Source organism: Suricata suricatta, chromosome 10 (genome assembly GCF_006229205.1).
Source record: "Suricata suricatta isolate VVHF042 chromosome 10, meerkat_22Aug2017_6uvM2_HiC, whole genome shotgun sequence".
NCBI classification, from domain to species: Eukaryota; Metazoa; Chordata; class Mammalia; order Carnivora; family Herpestidae; genus Suricata; species Suricata suricatta.
Window position 1 is genome coordinate 5,261,523 of NC_043709.1, and position 21,087 is coordinate 5,282,609.

General features: G+C 55.6%; 1 protein-coding gene across 1 annotated transcript in view; it reads left to right on the top strand.

The window, feature by feature from the left end:
- The window catches only part of SCUBE1 (signal peptide, CUB domain and EGF like domain containing 1), a 133,659-nt gene that overhangs the window by 10,858 nt on the left and 101,714 nt on the right, over positions 1–21,087 (top strand). Inside the window, exons 3-4 of the mRNA XM_029954109.1 lie at positions 2,960–3,091; positions 19,882–20,010. Of these exons, the coding sequence (XP_029809969.1) occupies positions 2,960–3,091; positions 19,882–20,010 (261 nt within the window). The remainder of the gene's footprint in view (positions 1–2,959; positions 3,092–19,881; positions 20,011–21,087) is intronic.

Below are 21,087 nucleotides of genomic sequence, written 5' to 3' on the forward strand. Positions count from 1 at the left end.
GCCCCGGCGGCGCTCGCTGGGACCGCGGGCGGGAGGGAGTGGGGACCCCGGAGCCCGACGGGCGCTCCCCCAGGGGAGAGGGGCGTGCGGGAGCGCGGACGCCCGGCGGGGCGACGCAGAGGAGGGGAGCCGGGCACCGGGACCGGCCTGGAGAGAAAGCGGGTGGGGGAGGTGGGGGGCAGAGGGACGGTCGGACAGGAAAAGAGGCACGGAGGGAACACACAAAAGGGCACAGAAAGAATCCCAGAGAAAAGACGGACGCTTGGAGCAGGGAGGAGGCCTGAGGGAGAAGGAGGCACATGGGCCGCTGGAAAGAAAAGACAGATAAAGGGAAGGACTAAGGGATGGGAAGGAGGAGAGCAGAGGAGAGGTGGAGGCAGAGGGACAGCAGAGAAAGAGACGGAGGACTAGAGGTGGGAGGGGAAGGAGGGAGCAAGACAGACTGATGGCAGAGACAGAAAGATGGACGTGGCTGGAAAGCGGTGGACAGATGCACAGTCCGACAGGAATGTGGGGACACAGGGACTGACACAGAGGGAAGGAGATGGATAGGAACCAGAGGGAGGAGAAGCCAGACTCGGGACAGGGGGGAGGAGGCCCTGGAGAGGGAGGCAGGAGGCGCTGGAGAAGGGAGCCCGCGCATCCAGAGCAGCAGGGCACGGGCTGGGGCAGGCAGCAGGGGCTAGCCCAGCGGAAGGGCGCCCCTGGATTCCTCGGGGCCCTCCCGTGCGCCCACTCCTTCCCCTGCGGCTCTCTTAGTTGTCTGGAAGGAGGGGCTGTCCTGCCTCTTCTGCTCCCGCTCTCCTTGGCTTTCTCTGGACACCCCCAGGCGGCCACGCTGGGCTCCCTGAAGTCTGTTTGCTGGCACGGGAATCTATTCCCGGCAGTCGCATCCTGAGTAGGGATGCCAGGCCATTTCAACTACCCCACGGGTGTGGCCCACAGGAGCTGGGCCCTGCTGTCCACACCCCCCTGCGCTGCATCTGTAGGTGTCTGTCTCCGACTTTCGGGTCCTTCACCCTCTGTTTAGCTGCTTCCGCATGTGCCTCTCTCCACCTCTCTCCCCTCCCCTCTCTGTGTCTCTGTGTCCCACCCCTGGAAGCCCTGTGCCTGAGACAAACCAAAGTCAAAGCAAACAGCTGGTGATGGAAAGGCTGGGCTGCGCTCTCGAGGGGGGTCCCCAGCCCTGGGCACGGAGCAAGGCCCAGACCGTGGGAACAAATGGTCCCTGTCCCCAGCGCCCACACAAAGACATGTTTAGATGTGTTGGGAGGTTCCCCCCCAGCCCCTTGGCTAACATTCATCCATTTCCATCCCCATGAGGATACCTGCTTAGGTCAGAGATTAGGGAGAAGGGGCGAAAGGGGCTCCAGATCCACATTTCCCTCCCCTCATTCCTGGGCACTGACCCTTGGGTCGTGCATCTGTAGCCCTGTTTCCCCTGCTGGTCCTAACTCGGAAGTGGCCCCAGCCCTCCCACTGGAAGGGTGCAGACTGGCCCTCCTCGGCCTCTGGCTTCCTGCCCCCGAGGCTGTGCTCTCCCTGCATGGGGGTCCCCGTGCCGTCACTTCCCAGGAAGGGGACGCTCTGCTGGCCTGGTGTTCCTGCTGGCCCCCGGCCTCCTACACCCGCTGCTCCCCAGCTCCCGTGGCACCTTCCTTGGAGCAGCTGACCTGAGCCGATCTCACCAGCCTGAGAAAGGACACCCCTGCTGTGTGTGTCGCATGCACGTGTGCAGAAGTGTTTCTGTTGTGCTTCTTGCCGATGCCTCTCTTCCTCCGGGGGAGGCTGGAGCCCTAGGGACTTGGAGAGGAGCTTTGTCCTCCTAGAGAGCCCCTCCCCCCTCCCCCCCTGCACAGATTTAGAGCCCCAGTGCCAGCCAGGGGAGTAATCCGGAGTGGGCAGTCTTTAGAACCAGACCATCTAGGGTAAGGCTGGAGTCATAAAGGGAGGGAGTCACCCCAGGACTTCCCCAGGCTTGCCCCTGGGTGGCTGCCCTCGGGGTAGCTGCCGAGGGTTCCTTTTCTGCCCTTCTGGGTCCTTCTATGTGTCCATCTGTATTTTATTCAAAGGTTGGAAGTCACACAGCACATAACAAGTTCTAGCTCTGTGTCTGTGTCTGAGCTCTGTGTCCCTAACTGAGCTCTGTGCTGGGGGGGGGGGGGGGGGGGGGGGGGGGGGGTGTATATACACAGAATCTATTTTGCCTTATTTTGGTCAACAGCTATTTCAGACGGAAGGTGTATGTTGGGGAGGGAGGTGAAGAGTGTCCAAAGCTCTCAAAACCCAGACTGCACTTGGGTTTGGAAGTTGGAATCTGAGAACTATGGTCGCCCCTTGGTTTCCGAGATGGAGAGGAGAGGGGATGGGGGGGTCAGAACCGTGGAGGAGCGGGCGCAGCCCCACTGAGGATGCGGCCTGGGGTGCGGAAGCCGGAAGGCGGGTGAAGAGTCCTCTATTTTCACAGTCGGGGGGGGGTGCTGAACGGAATCAGGTCAGCCACCTGAGCCTCCGGCTTGGCCTCCGTTCATTGCCCTATCCTAGCCTTGGTTTCCCCACCTGTAACCCAAAGGGGTTGGATTTAAATTCCCCCAAGAGCCTTCTGGGTTTAAATTCTAGAACAAGGGGAGTGGAGGAGGGTGGGGGCCGTGCTTGTGGGGAGATCAAGACGGCCAGGGAGACTTTCCCGGCAGTGCTCCTGCACTTGGCTTCGTCGCACTCCTAGCAGGAGAAATGGACTGACCCGATGGGATTGTGGTGAAAATAAATGGGGGCCAGCCGTTAGGTAGCACTGTGTCTGGTGTCTGCCCCCGAAATGCTGCCAGCCAGGTTGTCGTGTGGTGGCTGGTACTGCTCACTGCCCCACGGTCAGTGGGAGGTGGGAGGCAGAAGGCCCTTGCTTCCCCCCCACTCCATTCCTGGGGCCACACCTGACCAGATGCTTCCCCCTCCCCCACAGGGGCAGTTGACGTGGACGAGTGCTCGGAGGGCACAGATGACTGCCACATCGATGCCATCTGCCAGAACACGCCCAAGTCCTTCAAATGCCTCTGCAAGCCAGGCTACAAAGGGGAGGGCAGGCAGTGTGAAGGTGAGCCCAGCCCGGCCCTCCCACCCGGACCCGGCGGCCACCATGGCTGCCACCGCCCCGTTGGAATGCCAGCCCCGGGGCGGGGGGGAGGGAGCTGCTTCTCCAGGACCCCCACCCCCCAGGTGCCAGCAGCACGGGCCTCACTCGGCCTGGGGAGGGAGACTGGGGGCTTCTTGGGAACCTGGACTGCTTTCCTGGAGGGAGGAGTTTGGAGGCATGGGGTACCGAACTCACCCTGGAACTGAAACTTGGGTTTGGCTTTGTTCTCAGTGAGATGAAGTGTTGAATGATACAGGCTCCTTCAGTCCCTGATTGGTTCTGTGTGGGGGTAGAGGCCTGGGGTGACCCTCCACCAGGTCCCTAATTAGAACCTCATATGGCTTGTAGCTTCCACAAAAGACCTGTCTAGGAGCCCCCCTTGGCCTGTGGGGGCGGGCCCGGGTGCCAGAGCTTGGGCATAGATGTCCATTTGTGCTCTGCCCATCTGTCTGCCCAGCTTCCCCTTCCCTGCTGGCATGACTGTCCAGCACTGACACTGCCTCCCCCAGAAAGCCAGAGAAAGACGCACAGCTCTGGCTGTCTCTGGAGCCAGGACGCTCCAAACCGGATGGACCCCATGGGAGCCTCTTTCAGGGAGGGTCTGAGTCTGAGGCTCCAGGGAAGCCCATCATCAGGGAGCTGGACACAGCTGGCTCCATGCCCCATGCGCACCCCCAGATGTGAATCATTGATCCAAATCTTCCCTGCCGGCCCCCACTTTACAGATGAGGAAAGCTGAGGTGCAGAGAGAAACAAGCCCCCACGGCCCACAGGGCACGGCAGGTACTAAACCCCAGGTCTCTTGGTCACCGCTGCCCGGCTCCCTGGCATCTGGCCTTCTTCTCCCCAAACCCTACCGGCTTCCTTTTGCAAAGTGTAAAAATCACGTCAGGAAAGCAGCCCGGGAGAATCAGACGTCCCTTCTGTATCAGGCTTCACGGGCCCGAGCTTTGTCTGAGGTGCGGCCACGCCTCCTTGGGGTGCTGACACCATTCACCCACCTCCGTCGTTGGGCGTCTCCTGAAGGCTGAGCGCCGGGGACATGACGATGTTCTGGATCGTGCCTGGTTTGGCCAGATCTCCAGCCTTGTTTGGGGCCCAGAAGCCTGAGCGAGGGGCTGGCACCTCCCCACCGACCTCTGGAAGGAGGCCAGGCTGGAGGCAGATAGAGCAGGTCACCAGCAAGAAGCCTGGTGGCACGGGCCGGCCCCCCCTGCTGGCAGGGCCTGGGAGTTCCAAGTGGCACGTGTGAGGCTCTGCGTGACCATTTTCTGACTTTCTGTTCCCCGCTCCAGGCCCAGAGCTCTAGCGAGGGACGGCCGAGGGCAGCCCTCCATCTCTGCTTGTTTAAGCCACGGACCCAACCTGGTCCTCCTCCAGCCCAGCTCCTGGGGCTTCCCTCCTGCAGCCCCCCCCCCCCGCCCCAGAGGCCCACACCTTGTCTCCCACCTGTCCCCCTTGAGTCCGGCTTGAGCTCTCCACCCTGCTTGAGGCCAGGTGGGGAGTTAGACTCGCCGGCTCAGTGTAATCGTGGAAAAGGAGGCGGCTTGGAAACGGGCTTCTGAAACGGCCAGGGGCCTCCCTGTCTCTCCAGCCTCTGCCTCTCACCTCCTGAAACCCTGAATAGCACCTGTGTCCCGGCCAATTCCTAAGCAGGCTTTAGATTCGCCTCCTCTGGGAAGCCTTCCTTGATACTTTCACTTCTACACAATTGCACACACGCACACAGCTACTTTAAGTCTCTACTCTGATCCCAGAAGCCCCTGGGATTTTCTCCATCATAGCACTTCTGGCTTCGGATTGTAATTAAGCATATTGTTCTCCCACTGAACCATGAGCTCACTTACTGAGGGTTGGCCATGGACTCAGCACTGGGGCCTCCACACTGAAGCTGCCGAACTTGGGCTCACAGCGAGTCCCTAGATGGCCTTTCGGGTCTGTCCCCATATTCCCAGCCCCTGGGCCAGAGCCTGGCATGAACATGGGTGTGCAGAAAATGTTTAGTCTGAGTTGGCTGCCTTTTGCCCAGCCTAGAGGCCACATTAGAAGAGCTGCCCACAGAGGGGCCGTGGGGGGGGGGGCGGGGGCTGGGAAGCCTGGCGTGTGGGTCCATGTGGGAACTCAGTTTTGCCGTGGTGTTGTCTCCACCCTGTCTGATGAGAGAGGGGAGCGAGAGCAGGCCTGGCCTCTGCATGGGAGCATTGCAGCTCCCCTCTGATGTGAAAGTCTAGGTGGTCATTTGCCCTCCTGGGCCTCAGTTTCCCCTTTGGTTCTATGGGCACCGGAAGCTGTCCTGAGGATCGAATAAAATGCAGTGCAGGGTTCCGCGGGCCTGCCCAGCGGTGCCTGGCTCACAGTAGTCACTCAACGCACAGTGTGTGCTCGGGAGGCAGATGTGGTTCCGTTACTGTCACTGTCGCCATCACCGTCATCTGTTTTCAGCACCTCTCAGTGGCTCTGGCTGTGAGGGGAAGTGTGAGCAGACTCACTTAATGACATCTTGAATGGAGAAGACCTTTGAAAATGGTTATGTGCGGCCTGCCCCGGAGGTGATAATTAGTGCAGCCTTGCCCCCCTCCCCTCTGGGAGCTTTGGGTCCGGGCTGGGCTGCATGAGCTGAAATTACATCTCAGGAGAATTTTGTTTTTTCTTAATTTAAAGTAGGCTCCGTGCCCAAGGCAGGGCTTGAACGCACGGCCCTGAGATTAAGAGGGTCACATGCTCTGCTAACAGCCAGGCTGGCACCCCTCCATCAGCGGAAATTCTCAGTGACCAGGGCCATAGCGGTGGTAAATCGGAACCTGCTGAGTTGCCAATGTAACAGAAGAATAACTGTTCAGAACCAAGAGGATGCCCTTTGGCCACTCACTCCCCAAACCCTCTGGGTGGTCACTGTCCCCCTTGCACTAAGGTCTCATCCCCGAGGACAGTCATCAGTCCGAATTGGTGGAACCTTCCGGAGTGTTCCCCCAAGGGCCAGCAGATGCCCGCCAGCTTCCCCAGGAGGACTATGCAGGCTTCTGGAGGCTTTGAAATATGGGAGGAGGGGGACAGGGGGTGGGGGGCTGCTGGCAGGTCACACGCAGCGGTGGCCTGAGGGATCTTGGAGATCATCCGTATGTTCATTCGCTTCCTCGGTTTACAGATGGGGAAATGGCGGCCCGAGGAGACAGGGGTCTGTCCTGAGCTGGGACCAGAGCCCAGGTTTGGTGGGCCCATTTCCCACCCTGTATTCTGCAAGTGGTTATTGCTAACTGTGGCTCCCTGCTCTGAGAAGAGGGAATAAACAGTCAATATTCAGTTGGGCACAGTGGTTGAAGCCCGGACTTTGGGGCCAGACTTCTTGGGTCCAAATCCTGCCTGTGTGGCCTGGGTGAGACTCCGTCTGTTTGTGTATATAGCAGAGATCATAATAATATCTACTTCCTAGAGGTTGTGTGAGAATGAGATGTGTTAATGTATGCTTAGCATTTGAACGCAGCCTGGTACATAAGACACGCTGAGTGAGCTTGACCTGCTGTTCCTATGATGGCGATGGTGCTGGCGCTGATGGTAATGATGGTGGCGGTGGCGATGGTGGTGCTGGGGAAGAGGATGTCCGTGATGACGGTGGGGATGATGGTGACGCTAATAATGACGGTGGTGATGGCGATGTTGATAGTGATACTGATCGTCATCATGTTGGTGATGTGGATGCTCTCGTGATAATGTCGATGATCGTAATGTTGTTCGCTATATGAACAGGGGTGAAACTCTGTCTCTTTCCAATAGCTCCCAGGATCTGGAATGGCTGGGAAATGGGGCGGTCGGCTCACAGACTAGTCTGATAAACCGTATGCATGTCTCCACATCCTCAAAGAGATGGAGAGGTGCACCTCACAGCCCCCTCCAGACAGCCATTCTGCTTCACATAAAACCTGTTTCTCTCCCTGGACCCTTTCCTCTTGGGTCCTGAGCGGGTATGGGGCGTGCAGAGGCTGGAGCTGGAGTCTTAGGGTCATGGGCACCCCGTCCTGCCGATCTGATAGCCTTCGTTGCTTACGGTGATGGGCATAGAGGACAGATTCCCAGCAAAGCTGAGAATGTGCCCGGAGAATGTGGCTTCCACAGTCTCACTCATTCAAGGGAAATGGAGCCAGGTTATGGGGAGCCCTGTGTGGGGCTGACTGAGCCCCTTACCCCCTTAAATGCTTCCCACTGAAGCTGCTGCTGGTCATGGAAACTTCTTTGGCGAACCCAGCACCTGGGGCAGCCTGACCCTCTGCCCTATTCCCCAAGGCCGGTTTCTTACCACCCTTTCAGGACCATCTTGCCGTGTGGCCAGTGCACGCGTGGTGGTGAGCGGGCTTCCCCATGCTCAGCCGTGTCTCAGTCATGCCGCAGAGCAACCGTGAAGCCCTGTGTGGTCGGCTGAGCCCTGGCAGGGGGCTTGCCGAGGCCAGGCTGAGGTGCCTCCCACGGTCCTGCAGGCCTGGGGCTAAATCTGTGTTGTCCTGATGATTTGCATCTGGACAGAATCTCCGGGAACTGGAGGTTCACTCATGGATGCACGGGTTGGAAGGGACTTGATCTGGCGTGCAGGGCAGCCCCCATGTCTTGCAGAAGATCGGCTCTCTCTGTTGCCCTCCCCAGACCCATACACACCTCAGCTTTGGTCCGTGTCACCCTGAATTTACGTTTCCCTGCGTCTCCTCCTGGAATGAGGGCTCCCCAAAGGCAGGGTCCATGACCCGTCCTGCCCCATTCCCTGGAAGCCACTGCCCGGCACAGGGCTTGGAAGGCACCTGTTGGGCAAAATGGAGGATGGATGAGTTCCAGCAGTCACCTCCTCTGGGAAGCCTTCCCTGCTGCCCGTGTCACCTGTGAGCATCCCCCCAGAGCACCTGTGGCCTGGGTGGCAATGACCTGCATGGCTTCATGCAGGGCTGGGTCCAGCGCCGGTGTCAGTGGCCAGCAAGTGACTATTATAAACCCAGGCACGCCAGGAAAGGCCGGTCGGGCGTGAGGAAGCTGAGGCCCGAGAGGGAAGAGGCTAGTCCAGGCCGGGTGTGGCGGGGAAGGCGGGCGCGGGGAGGTCAGTCTGCCCGGTCACCCAGCTGAGAAGCAGCAGGGCCTGGACCCGATCCCAGCCGGCCATCGGGTCCCGGCTGCGGGCCAGGCCCTCACAGCCTGTCTGAACAAAGTGGAAAGAGCTTCTCAGCTATGGAATCTTAGAGGAGGCTGCGGAGACCTGTTCTTACATTCACATCCGCCTCTGCTGCCGCCAGCTCATCTGAGCGAGGCCCCGAGGATCCGAGGGTCTTGAGCCCACCAGGCATCGCAGGGCTGAGAGAAGACATCCCTCAGGCTGAGCCCAGCACTCAGCTCTTCACTCTGAGCTGCTGTCCCTCTCCACCCGTCCCTCCCTGGCCACATCCCACTGTCACTCTTTTTTTTACTTCTCACACTTGCCAGCTCCTTCCGACCCCAGGGCCTTTGCACATTCTATTTCCCCTGCCTCTTTTCGTTTAGCTAAGCCTACGCATTCCCCAACTCACCAGACTCCTGCGCGCTGGCCTCCTGGTCTGAATTAGTCAGGCCTGTTTAGGCCCGTTCTGCGGAGGGGGCAGGCCGGGGGCGAGGAGGGGGTATGGCATCCCCTTTAAACGCTTCAACTCATTTAACCTTAATTGCTTTGTTTTCATAGACATTTGCTAAGGAAAAGGACCAAATTATAGCTTGAATTGGGTCTTACTAATCTTAATTAAAAGCTCTCGTTTATAATCAGGACCAGACCCCAAATGAGGAGAAAACCGCCCTCAAATGGCTTGTTTAAATAACTAAGACCCTCTTGATAACCACTGTTTAGTCTAAACTAGCAGTGCACATCACCCCTTCTATGTGTACTTAATTTTTTAGACTATTTATTCAAGTCGTTTATTCCACTTGCAAGTTCCAACTCGGGCCTTTTCCAGAATGCTATAATTAAAACTCTTAGGGGAAATAACTTTTTGTTTTGGCCACAGAAAATCAAATATATTATTATTTCCCCCTTTTTTGTGTGTGTGAGAAGGAAAAAAAAGACAACCTTATGGGCATCGGAGATCACAAAATTAGCATGTATGTAATGAATATAAATAGCCATTTCCTGAATTTTATATCCCCAGGGTATACTTGTCAGTCACTGAAGTTAGGTAGATTACAGGGCACGCTATTAAGCATTTTAGCAAAACTCCTAATAACACCCCCAGCGATCCATTTAGTTTAACATCAGGGAAAAAAAAAATCTTAAAACCAATTGGCCTTCTTAGGAAATAATGTCTACGACCTTATTAAATCATTTTCCTCCGTCATTATTGCCCACTTTATTGGAACTCCGGATAAAATTCTGCTTTTTGGGAGGTCAGGAAAGGCAGTAGGAGGTGGGCTGGGGGTGGGAGCAGCCTTGGGGAGGGGAAATTCTTCCTCAAGTCTTAAAACGTGCAATTATGCGTGCTAACGTGTGCCCCACTGAAGATGAAAGCTCTCTCGTCCAGCAGACCAGCAGGCAGGAAGAAGTCAGACGGGACTTAAAATTCCAAGTTGCTGTCAGCCAGCAATTAGACAGCACTGCTCTGGCCACTGGTCCCAGCTCTGCTGCAGGGCTGGGGTGTCCTGGAGCCCATGTCCGTTTTCAGAGGGAAAAATGGTTAGGCACTGGAGGCAAGCTGGCCTCCGCCGAGCCTCAGTGTGCCCATCTGTAAAATGTGTGCGCTGGGTCAGATTCAGTTTGCCACTGAGAATGTTCCCGGAGCGCCTACTCTGAGCCAGGCTTGGTGCTGGGGCCAGGACAAATTTTCCTGACCTCCCTGGTCAGGGGGACGAGACAGGTTGGGAAAGAATGTAACAGGGTGTGAGAGCACAGCAGTGGAGTGCAGACCAGACTCTGGGGGTGAAGAAGAGAAGTGTGGATCTCCCCCGGGGAGGGGGGTGGGGAGGAATGAGAAAGGCTCCCTTGGAGAAGCGTTTATGCGGCTAAGTCAGGGACTCAGGGACGCAGATGCTCCTCCCAGCCTGACGGTGTGAAGGGGTCTGGAGCACGGATGCAGAGGCCTTTTTCGGTCTTGGCTGACTCAGTGAGTCCAGGAGGCGACTTACCCTTCCAGAAACCTCGTTCCATATCCAACCAGTCAGAATCATGGCACCTGCCTCCCAGGAAGGATTTGAGCAGAGGCGAGGGGAGGCAGAGCCGCCGTGCTGTGGCCGAGAGTGTGGTGAAGACAGCCCAGGGCCTGCGTGTCGTACTTTCTGCCTCTAAATCCCCATTTCTCCTCAGGTCCCAGGGTCTCCGCCCCCACCCCACCCCCAGGCGGCAGGCCCCTCTCTGCCCCTTCCTCTGGGCTCTCTCTCCTCCTCTTGGCTGCTTCTTATTACAGTGGCTGTATTTGTGTTTCCATCTGAGGAATGCTAACCAGAAAAAACCATTATTTCTAAGAAAATAAACTGCGGGTCTGCCGGCCTTTGGATGCTACTGAAATGGATGATGGCCGTCCCCCAAGGCCTTGAGACAAAGAGGACCAGAGGGCTCCTGTGTGCACGGGCAAGGTCATGGGGCCTCGGAGGGGCTCCGAGGGGGTCCTCCAGATGGGCCGGGGCTGCAGACCGGGCAGGAGAGAGTTGAAAACCCCAGCCGGCCGGCTTGGACTCCGGCCTGGCCAGCAGCAGCAGCCGGAGCTGATCGCTCCCTGCCAGGCTCCAGAATGTTCGTTCCCCAGGAGCCACCATCCTTTGGTCTGGAGCTCCTGCTCCTCGAGGCAGGCCGGGCATGGGTCCGTGGAGAACTGGATACCGGTCCTGTGTGACCTTGGGCAGGTCTGTGGGCTGACTGCAAAGTTCAGGGGCAGAGCCAGGAGAGCCCAGGTCCCTTCGGGCCCCCAGAGCGGGCAGCGCCTTCTTCAGGGTGCCGCTCACCACGGGGACACCTACTGCTGGCTTAGTCTCTGGCACTGGCAGATGGGCTCGGGCTGGACTGTTCGTGCCCTGTCCCTTCGCCCCGGCAGCCCCGAAGACAGGCCCAGGCCTGGCCGCTGTGCTGGCGGGGGAGGCTCTCCTCATAGGAGATGGGTCCTTCTGTGCCTGGGTCATCGTCCCTCGTCAAGCTGGCGGCCACTTGTGCCGGGGTCTGGGCTGAGGGTGGGGGGCCAGGCTGGGGAGGGAGCGGGGGAGGGGGTGGGGCAGCTTGATCCTCAGCAAGGACCGTGGGCCCTGCCCTCCTTGGTCACTGAGACTGGGAAATTCTCCAGATGAGTGTGTGAAGGTTGAGGCCAGCCTGCCGAGTTCCAGCACTGGCTTTGCCCCTTACTAGCTGGGTGATCTCAGGCAAGTCACCTAAGCCCTCTGAGCCTTAGTTTCTTGTTCTGTGATAAGGGAAGTTAAGCCTCCCAGCTTGAGGGGTGAGCCGCTTGCAGTTAAGGTGATGTTTGGTGCAGAATTGCCGCTGCTTTCGCTGCTTATGTTGGAGAGAAACCCCACGGGGGATTTGGAGCGAAAGAAGGAGAGCGATCCGTGCCCAGCCAGCGTGGGCCTGCCCGCGGCCTGAGCCTCTGAGGTCAGAGTCTTGGGTTCAAGTTGCTGTCAGCCCCTGACTTGCTGATAAGATTCAATTCCCTCGCTGGGCTCCGTTAGCCCTTTATAGAGCCCAGTGGGTGCATCAGAGGGGCCCCAGTGTGCTGGCTCACCGTTCTGAGCACTGGCCCTGGCTTTGTGGCACCTACGTGTTTCTGTCTTCCCGTTGAGTTCAGAGGTGGCCAGGCCCGGGCAGCAGCCCCTCAGAGCCACCAGTGTGGAGTTTAGAGTTTCTTCTCTGCCTTTTGCTAAGGGGACAGGAGAATGACCGTGCCTCTAATTGGCAGAGGGGAGGGCACGTGGGTGGCTCAGTCAGTTGAGTGTCTGACTTCGGCTCAGGTCATGATCTGGTGGTTCATGGGTTCGGGCCCCATGTCGGGCTCTGTGCTGACAACTTGGAGCCTGGAGCCTGCTTCGGATTCTGTGTCTCCCTCTCTCTTCTCTCCACCCCCGACCTTGTGTTCTCTCTGTCCATCAAAAATAAATAAACACTAAAAAATTTTTTTTAATAAATAATAATAATTGGCAGAGGGGGTTGGTGGGGGCCTCAACTCTGGGCCGCCCAGGGCCCCTCTTCACTTCTGTCTGAACATTCCGACTGGTCAGCTTTCCCTTGACCAGGTTCAGTATCCTTTAGGCTTGATGTCGGAGCCTGGGAAGAACCCCCGGCAAAGATTTTGGGGTGTTTTGGGGGGAGCAGGGGAATAATCCACCACCCCTTGTCCTTTGGTTTGGTAGAAAAATTTCTCCTAGGGCCTGGGAGCCACACACCCACCGGGAGCCCACACCAGGCAGGTGGTACTGAAGGCTGATTCAGGAGGAGCACCCTTCCGGTGTCCCCGTGTCCAGGCAGAGCCCCAGGGACCCAGCCAGCACAGCAGATGACAGCAGTGGTGGCATTAATGTTTTAAAAATTGTAAACAGGGGCGCCTGGGGGGCTCGGTCGCCGAAGCATGCAACTTCGGCTCAGGTCATGATCTCACAGTTCTGGGTTCAAGCCCCACGTCAGGCTCTGTGCTGACAGCTAGCTCAGAGCCTGAAGCCTGCTTCAGATTCTGTATCTCCCTCTCTCTCTGCCCCTCCCCCGCTAGCACTCTATCTCTGTCTCAGCAAATTAAATAAGCATTAAAAAAATTTTTAATGAATAAACATTTAAAAAATGTTTAATTGTAAACAGCTTTATCGAGATATAATTCACATACCATGCAATTCATTCATCTGAAATGTACCTAACAGTTGGGTGCTTTTTAGTGCATTTACAGAATTGTGTACCTATTGGCACAGTCAACTTCAGGACCTTTTTGTCGCCCCAAAAAGAAACCCTGTACCCCTCAGCCACCACTGCCCAGCCCCCCAACCCAAGAAAACCACTAATCTACTCTGTCCCCATAGATCTGCCTTTTCTGGAGACTTCATACAAATGGACTCTTACGATACGGGCTTCTTCGTGACTTAGGCAGCATTCAATTTGAGATCACGTGGCCCGGCCCCCTCTCCGGCCCCGCTCATGTTAGCAGTGTGACCCTAGGCAGGGGAGGTACTATGTCCAAGTCTTGGTTTTGCCTGCTGCAAAATAAAGATGTGGGTGCGCACCTCTCAGTGTGGGGGTATGTGAAGGGTCTGGCTGCGCCCACACCTTGTGGGGCTCGGTCAACGGAAGCTACACTCAGGACGACTGTTGGTCTGTTGGGTGCTGAGCAGACTTTTGTTGAGCGTGCGCTGCTGCTGCATGTGAGGCTCACGCTGAACGGAGCGCAGTTCTTGCCCCCAGAGGACAGATGCAGAGCAGACAAGAGTCATGGCAGGCTCCCTGCATGGGGCTCTGGGGCCCAGAGGGTGACGAGGAGTCCCGTCTGCGGGGGGATCAGTCGAGGCTGCAGGGGGGAGGTGGTGCGGGGCTCACAGGTGCCCTATGAAGACGAGGAAGCCCCAGGCTCAGGAACAGCACGAGCAAGAGTGTGGTGGCCTGAAGCTGCCCCCAGCCACTGGGGCGGGGGGGGGGGGGCGCAGGCAAGCAGCTCCAACCCCATGGTCATCTTGGACCATGAGCTGGGCCGCGGGGAGGCCCTTCCCACCCTCTGGCTGAGCCACGGTCATTGTGTGCAGTTAGGAATGAAAAAGTATATAGATTTGTGTTGCTTTTGCATGACCTTTGACCTTTCCCATAATTAGCTGCTGGGCCCACTTCTGGCATTGTTTCCACGGCAGGGAAGCCTGATCAATGGGTGCCAGGGGTCCACAGAGAGCCGGTCTCATTACCCAATCATTACAGACCCGGAGCTCAGCCCGGTGCCACCGGAGACAGGAGGCTTAATCCTTCCTCCTCGGGGCCCTGCGAAACGCCTCTCCCCCGAGCGTAATTAGCCAGCAAACCGGATTAAGATTTACTCACCAATAAGGACTCAACTTCCTAAGCCATACATCTCCCCCAGAATGGTCGCCGGATCGGAGGAGTGCTTGGTTTTTCCTAAAGCGCCCAGACAAAGAAGACGTGCTAGGGCCCCTCCAGGGAAGGGATCTTTGTTAGAGCGCCTGGTCTCCGCTGTCTGCAAGGAATGTCGAGAAAAAAAAAAAAAAAAGCCAATTTCAAGGGGGAATGAGAAGGCGGTTTTCAGTGATGGTCTCTGAAAGTGCAGAGCGCGGGGCTTAAAAAAATTCTCATTTCGAGAACCTTTCCAGTCCGTCCTGATTTTTAGGAAAAATGCCCTGAAATAGTATTCAAATAAAACAAGGAGCTCTGACTCACAGCAATACAATCTTTGAGAACCTAGGCACCACCGAATAAATATATATTTTGTGGGGCAGCGAGAATCAATTTTGAATTAAATGAAAAAAAACAAACACTACACTCTTGCCATCCGAGTTCCAGACCAGTGCAGCTGGCACACAACCACGGCTGTGGGATGGCTGCGATTTTAATAAAGGAAAAATGGAACTTTGTGTCCTTTTAAAAATCCCATAATGAGCAGCTCCTATGCCGCTCGCTCTGCCCTATTAGACGTTGGGAGCTGTTTTCTGTTGAGGATTGAATTTTCATTAAAGAAAGAAAATGCGGGACACTTTGGTGGCTCAGTCGGTTAGGCGTCTCCCTTCGGCTCAGGTCATGATCTCACGATTTGTGAGCTCGAGCCCCGCCTCCGGCTCTGTGCTGACAGCTCAGAGTCTGGAGCCTGCTTCGCGTTCTGTGTCTCCCTCTCTCTCTGCCCCTCCACCACTAACCATCTTTGTGTCTCTCCCTCCCTCTCTCTCAAAAATAAACAAATATTTAAAAATAAAATTTTTTAAAGAAAATGCAAGCTGGAGAAGGAGCGGGGTTGGCTGGGGTGAGCGCTCGGGTCAGATCTTTCATCCTCTCTCCCGCTGTTCCTGCTCCCGTGACCCTTCCCTGTCACCACCCCTCAAGGCTAGGTGGACACCCGGGAAATACAAACAATGATGCATGTGACATCTCCTTCCCACGCTTCTCTTTAGTAACTTTTTGGAACATGAAGCACTTTTTAAAAAGGCTTCATCTCATGCCCTAAGGAGATGGCGCCGACAGGTACGGCGTCTGCCTTTGAACACAGCCACGGGCTAGGGACTCGAGGACAAGTGGGCAGCCACGCTGCGCCTCACCCTCCACGGCAGCGAAACGGGAGCAGCACTAACACATGGCTGTCACACAGCCTCCGCCCTCCAGTCTCTGCCTCGGTCATCCCATGGCCGTCTTCCTTCTGTGCGTCTGTGTTCTTCCGTGGTCTCCTCCTCTTTGTCCCAACATCCTCTCTGTGCACATCCGAAGTCCCCTCTTCTTATAAGGACACCAGTCATTAGATGAGGGCCCGTCCTCCTCCAGCATGAGCTCATCTGAACTTGCTTACATCTGCAAAGATCCTACTTCCAAATCAGGTCACACTCGCAGATCCCGGGGGTTAGGGCCCCAAAACATCTTTCGGAAAGACACAGTCCAACCCACAACAGTCCTTTCAGAATAAACACCCACAGAGCTCGGCTCTGTCCTCCTCCGTTCCTTCGCCCTCTCCCTGCCCCGTCTGCCTGATTCTCATTCTCCGGCTTTTTCTTTCTCAAGCTTACTTACTTATTTTGAGAGAGACAGAGAGAAAGAGAGAGAGAGTCCCAAGCAGGCTCTGCACTGCCAGCACAGAGCCCGATGCAGGGCTTGACCCCACAAACTGTGAGACCATGACCTGGGCCGATACCAAGAGTCAGACGCTTAACCGACTGAGCCACCCAGGCACCCTCGTTCTCTGGCTTTACTGGTCCTTAAAAACCTGTCAGAGCCTGATGGGCATCTTGGAGGCCTGCGGGGAGGGGCCTCATCCGGGGCTGGTGGCTCATGGGTAGGTTGTTCACAGTAATAAATCCACTTGCTTCGGCGGAGATTAGTTTAGTTGATCTGTTTGTGTGTTTATCTCTTATGGATTAAAGGAGGAGGTTCACGTGATTATTAAAAACAAAAATTCAGCGTACAGACAGAGACCTCGTTGCGGGGAGGGAGGGATGGTTATTTGTGATCAGAGACTGTAGGCTGCCCTCAGAGGGCAGTGGCACTGACGGTGGCCAACACTACAGGTGTCACGGGAAGGGAAAGGCTAGAGTCATGTAACTGATTATTCAGCGATCTCTTTGTAATGCATTATGGGTATGGTGACCAAATAGTTTATTATTTTGAGGGTGAAAAGTGGGTTCTTAGTAATTCCAGCATAAACTGGGACTATGCCAAGCAAATTGGGGCATATGATTACATAGCCCGGGTAAGAGTCATTTTTTTAGAACTTACCACCGTTGAAAGAGCCGGTTTCATTGCATTTTATGGATGTGGTGACTCTAACTGATCGTGTTTCCTTCTTTGCTTTGGCTTCCAAGAGGCTCCGAGTTGTATTTGTGGCCAACTTTTTGAAACCTGCTAGAAATTACCAAACGTATTTTTGCATGCTTTCATCAGCTTTGCCTTACTCTTCGACCCTCATTATTTCTCCTCCTCCTCCCCTCTCCTCCTTCTTCTTCTTCCTAACATCTTATTCTTTTTGAAAATCTTACTGTGGGTATTTCACAAGCTGTTTAGATGGATCGTGGTTGAAGAAACTGATGGGTGGATGAATACATATGTAAATGGATGGGGGGCTAAGTGGCCGGAACGGAAGAGTGGGTAAGGGTGCTGTGTGTATGGGTATGTGGAGAGATGGGTAGGCGTTTAGATCAATGAACAGATGGATAGGTGGTTAGACATTTGGGTAGATGGATGAGTGAGTGGCTGGATGCTGGATGGATGGATGTTTAGGGGTTTAGGATGAGTGTCTATGATGGATGCGTATCTAGATAGATGGGCAGATATCTGGCTGCACAACTGGGTGGGTGAATAATAGATGATTGGATGAATGGGTGGGTGGTCAGCTGGCTGGATATTTAGATGAGCAGATTTTAGCATGAATAGACAAACAGAAGGATGAATGGACAAACAGGTCCATTAGCTGATTAGATAACACTCTCATAGCACACTGTGCAGATGAGCCAAGGGCGAAATAATGTGTATAATTAGTCAGAGCCTGGCGTGTCATGGGCATTAGCAAGGACGCGGGTTTTTCAGACTGAAAGACCTTCGTTCTGATCCTTGCCCTATCATGTACTGTTTGACCTTGAGCAATTACCTGGCCTCTCTGCACTTTAGTTTGCTCGACCTTAAAATGAAGTTAAAATTCCCACCCCAGAGGGTCGCTATGAAAATTAAATGAGCTAGTGTATGTTTCAGGAGTAAATATCTGTGCACTTCCTTCTGAGGGTACAACTTGAGAGAGAAAGAGAATTCTTTTAGCCAAGCATGGGGTAGAAGTCCTTCCGCTCGATCTGACCGACCCAACCTAAGTCACGTGCCCAGCCTGGAACCAATAGCTGCTGCTACACATACTGTGTCCCCAAAGCTGGGACCAGGCCATCTTCTCCCGAGTCACTGTTTACATGAAGGACACGGGAAGGGAATGGTGTGGGAGCTACTGGTTCCGGTCAGATGAGAGATGATGCTGATTCTGAGCAGGTGGTGGACTGGGTGACCCATGGGCAGACTGCAGCCATGTTAAGGGTGTCGAAAAACCATGCCTTGGAAGCTGATTCAATGTTGGTGGAGAAATGGAAGGATAATGATATTCACGGGGACCCTCGGGAAGTACAGGTCGATGAATTAAAATCAGGCCATGTTGCCTTTGGAGTGTCTGGGAGATTCAGGGGCAAAGGCAGTCGGATTGGTTTATCCGGGGCTCTGGCAAAGGTCTGGGCTGCAGAGAATGAGAAGTAATCAATATCTCCGTCTTTATAAACCCATGTGCCCTTTCAAACATAAAATCTTCTCTCTTCCTTCAGTGGTATTTAAAATGTGTCGGTGCATTAGATATAATAATTAAGAACGATCCAAATGACTTGCAGAACTGAGTCGGCTTCCCAGCTGATGCGATGGCCACGGCAGGCGGGTTGGGTCAAAGCTCCCATCTCTTGTACCTCTGGAGATCCAGGCGACTTAGTTATTCCCTCATATCATGGCTGGATGGGTAGGCTGGAGAAGTGGGCTGCACAGCCCAGGCTGTTTTCTGGCATTTCCGTGCTGCCATTTTCACTGAATTTGTCCCGTCTGCTGGCAGCATCACTGGCAGGCAGACGTCTAGACAGGGCTTGGTCATCTCCTGATTTAGGGAGCTCACTACCTCCTAAGAGAGCCTCTGTCTTCCAGATGGACATTCCCACTTACAAACGCCGATTAGCCGCCATGGCTGTCCTCCACTGTGCGCAGCTCCAGCCTCAGGACCAGCAGGGAGAGAGCATGATCTGGGTGTCTCTCTATGCCAGGCCTTTGAGGGAGCAGCCAGGCTTGCCTTCAGAGCACTCTCTTCCTTGGGCCGGCTTTCACAGCCAGAAGCTGGCTTCCAATATCCCTCTTTGACCCTGGAAGGGAGGGACTGATTTTTCCTGCAAGACCGTTCCAGTTCGCCTCGGCTCGGGCACTTCCGGTTCCCCTGAGCGCAGTACTTCCGGTTCCCCTGTGGGGCACTTCCGGCTCCCTTTTGCAGGCCTTCCTCTGTTGCCTGCGGAAGGCAGGGTGGGTGCGCGTTGAGACTGCGAACTCGGGGAGCAATTGGGCAGGGGTCGTCGAGGCCCAGGCAGAGCTGGGAGAAGGGCAGGCGTCCCCCCGCGAAGCTGGTGGTTCTCCCGGGCCTTGGCACCCCCTGCTCGCCTCTCCGAGAGGTGCGGTGGGCCCGTGCCCCCTGGAGCTCCCGGGCCAGGCTGACTGGTTCGAATCCTAGGTGTGTGACTTGGGCAGGGGTCTGGCCTCCTTGTGCCCCGTTTTCTTTAAGTGCCCTTGTAACGTTGGAACGAGGATCACAGAGTCACCGGGCTGTGTGAAGAGGTAATGACACACGGCGGCATTGCCGGCAGGACTCGGGGATAGAAGCTGCCCGTTGAATGTTAACGAGGCGGGTTCCTATTCTTCCCCGAGGTCTCTCCAATCTCTCTGGAACTCCAGAACTGATAGCCCTTTGACCCCTGATGGGAGATGTTGAAAAAGACTTAAAACAGCAAAAAGGGTGACCTTTACAGAGGCTACTGGCCATTGTGTATGAGACAGAAGCTTTTGTTATGACAAGGGAACCAGAGCTGTCGAAACTCAGGCTTCAGACGCTGCTGGGGAAGGAAACCGTTTGGGCGGAGCGTTTGGACTGTTCTCTCCTTGCAGACGTTCAGCTTTGGGTGGTGTGCAAAGTTCATTGTATGCAGTGCTCCCTGCTTCGCACGTAATGCGCTCTCTGTCCCTGGGAGGCTTTCAGAGAGGCTGAAGAGAGCCACAATGGGGCGCTTTTAAACCAGGTCCCCACATGCAGCTACAGCTGGGAGGCTTTGCAGGGAGGCGGGCACCGCTGGGTGGGAATCGCGCCCCTTCGCTATGGTGGAGGGACCCTGCAGGTGCCTTGGCACGTGGCTCCGCCCCGTGAGGAGGTGGCGGGCCTCACCGCACTGCCAAGACTTCATCTTTGTGGTCTATGGGTCCCCAGCCCCCAGAAAGGACTTCAGTGAAGACCTACTGAGTCATCCCTGAACCGGTCATTCCCTGGGGGCTTCAGTGGTAGTGGGGAGAGGGGACCCCCAGGCCCCTCCTCTGATCCCTCTTGACCCTCATTTTGCAGACATCGACGAGTGTGAGAATGACTACTACAACGGAGGCTGTGTGCACGAGTGCATCAACATCCCCGGGAATTACAGGTGCACCTGCTTTGACGGCTTCATGCTGGCCCACGACGGACACAACTGCCTGGGTGAGTGATGCCACCGCACCCTGCCTATGGGGTTCTGGGAACGCTCGCCCCGCTCGGGTTCCTGCTGTTACTTTGCTACGGCCGCCAGAACAAAATCTTACAGACCGGTAGGCTTAAACAGAAGGAATTGATTTTCCTTCCCTGCTGGAGGTTGGAAGTCCCAGGTCAAGATGTTGGCAGGTTTAGGTTTTCCGAGGCCTTTCTCCTTGGCTTGCAGACGGCCACCTTCTTGCTGTGTGTTCACACCGTCACCTCTCTGTGCATACACGGAGCTGGTCTCTGCCTCTCCGTGTCTCTCTTTTCTGTGTGTCCTCATCTCTTCTTCTCTCCGGGCACAGGTCTTACTGCAGTGGGGCCTGTCTTAGCAACCCATTTGTAACTCAGTTACCACTTGAAAGGCCATGTCTCCAGATAGATCCCGTTCTGAGATGCTCAGGGGGTTAGGGCTTCAACATACAGACTTGAGGGGCACGGTTCAGCCTGTAAGAAGGATTCTTCTCTACCTCGAGATTCTCATGGCTCAAATGCATACATTTAAGCCAGTTACAAGAGTAGCACAAGCTCGCTGTATGAAATCGGGGAGATGGAGGCGAACGGAGGGAACTGGAAAACGGCTGAGTCCTGCCTGCGCGTTTGCCTGCAGCCTTCTCTGCACCCAGCTGTGGCTTCCTGTGCTGGCAGGGAGGTGGTCCCCTTCACATCGTGTGCGCCTCTGGTGTTCTCAGCCTGGCCCCTGCCTTGCCGTTTTGCAGTTGCCTCATAATCTGATAAGTTGACTCTGAACGTGGGGCTGCCATAACCATGTGACACGCCGAGGGGCCCAGACCACAGAAATGTGTCCTCTCGCAGGCTGGAGGCCAGGAGTTTGAAGTCAGGCTGTCAGCAGAGTTGGCTCCTTCTGAGGGCCTCCAAGGAGATCTGTTCCAGGCCTTTATCCTCGCTTCTGGTAGCTTCTGGCCTCCTGTGCTAGTCGGTCCTGACCTCCCCATGTTTGCACGTTGTCTTTGCTCTGTGCGTGTCTGTCTCTGTGTCCAAACCTCCCTGTTTTATACGGACACGGTCATGTTCACATGGCCT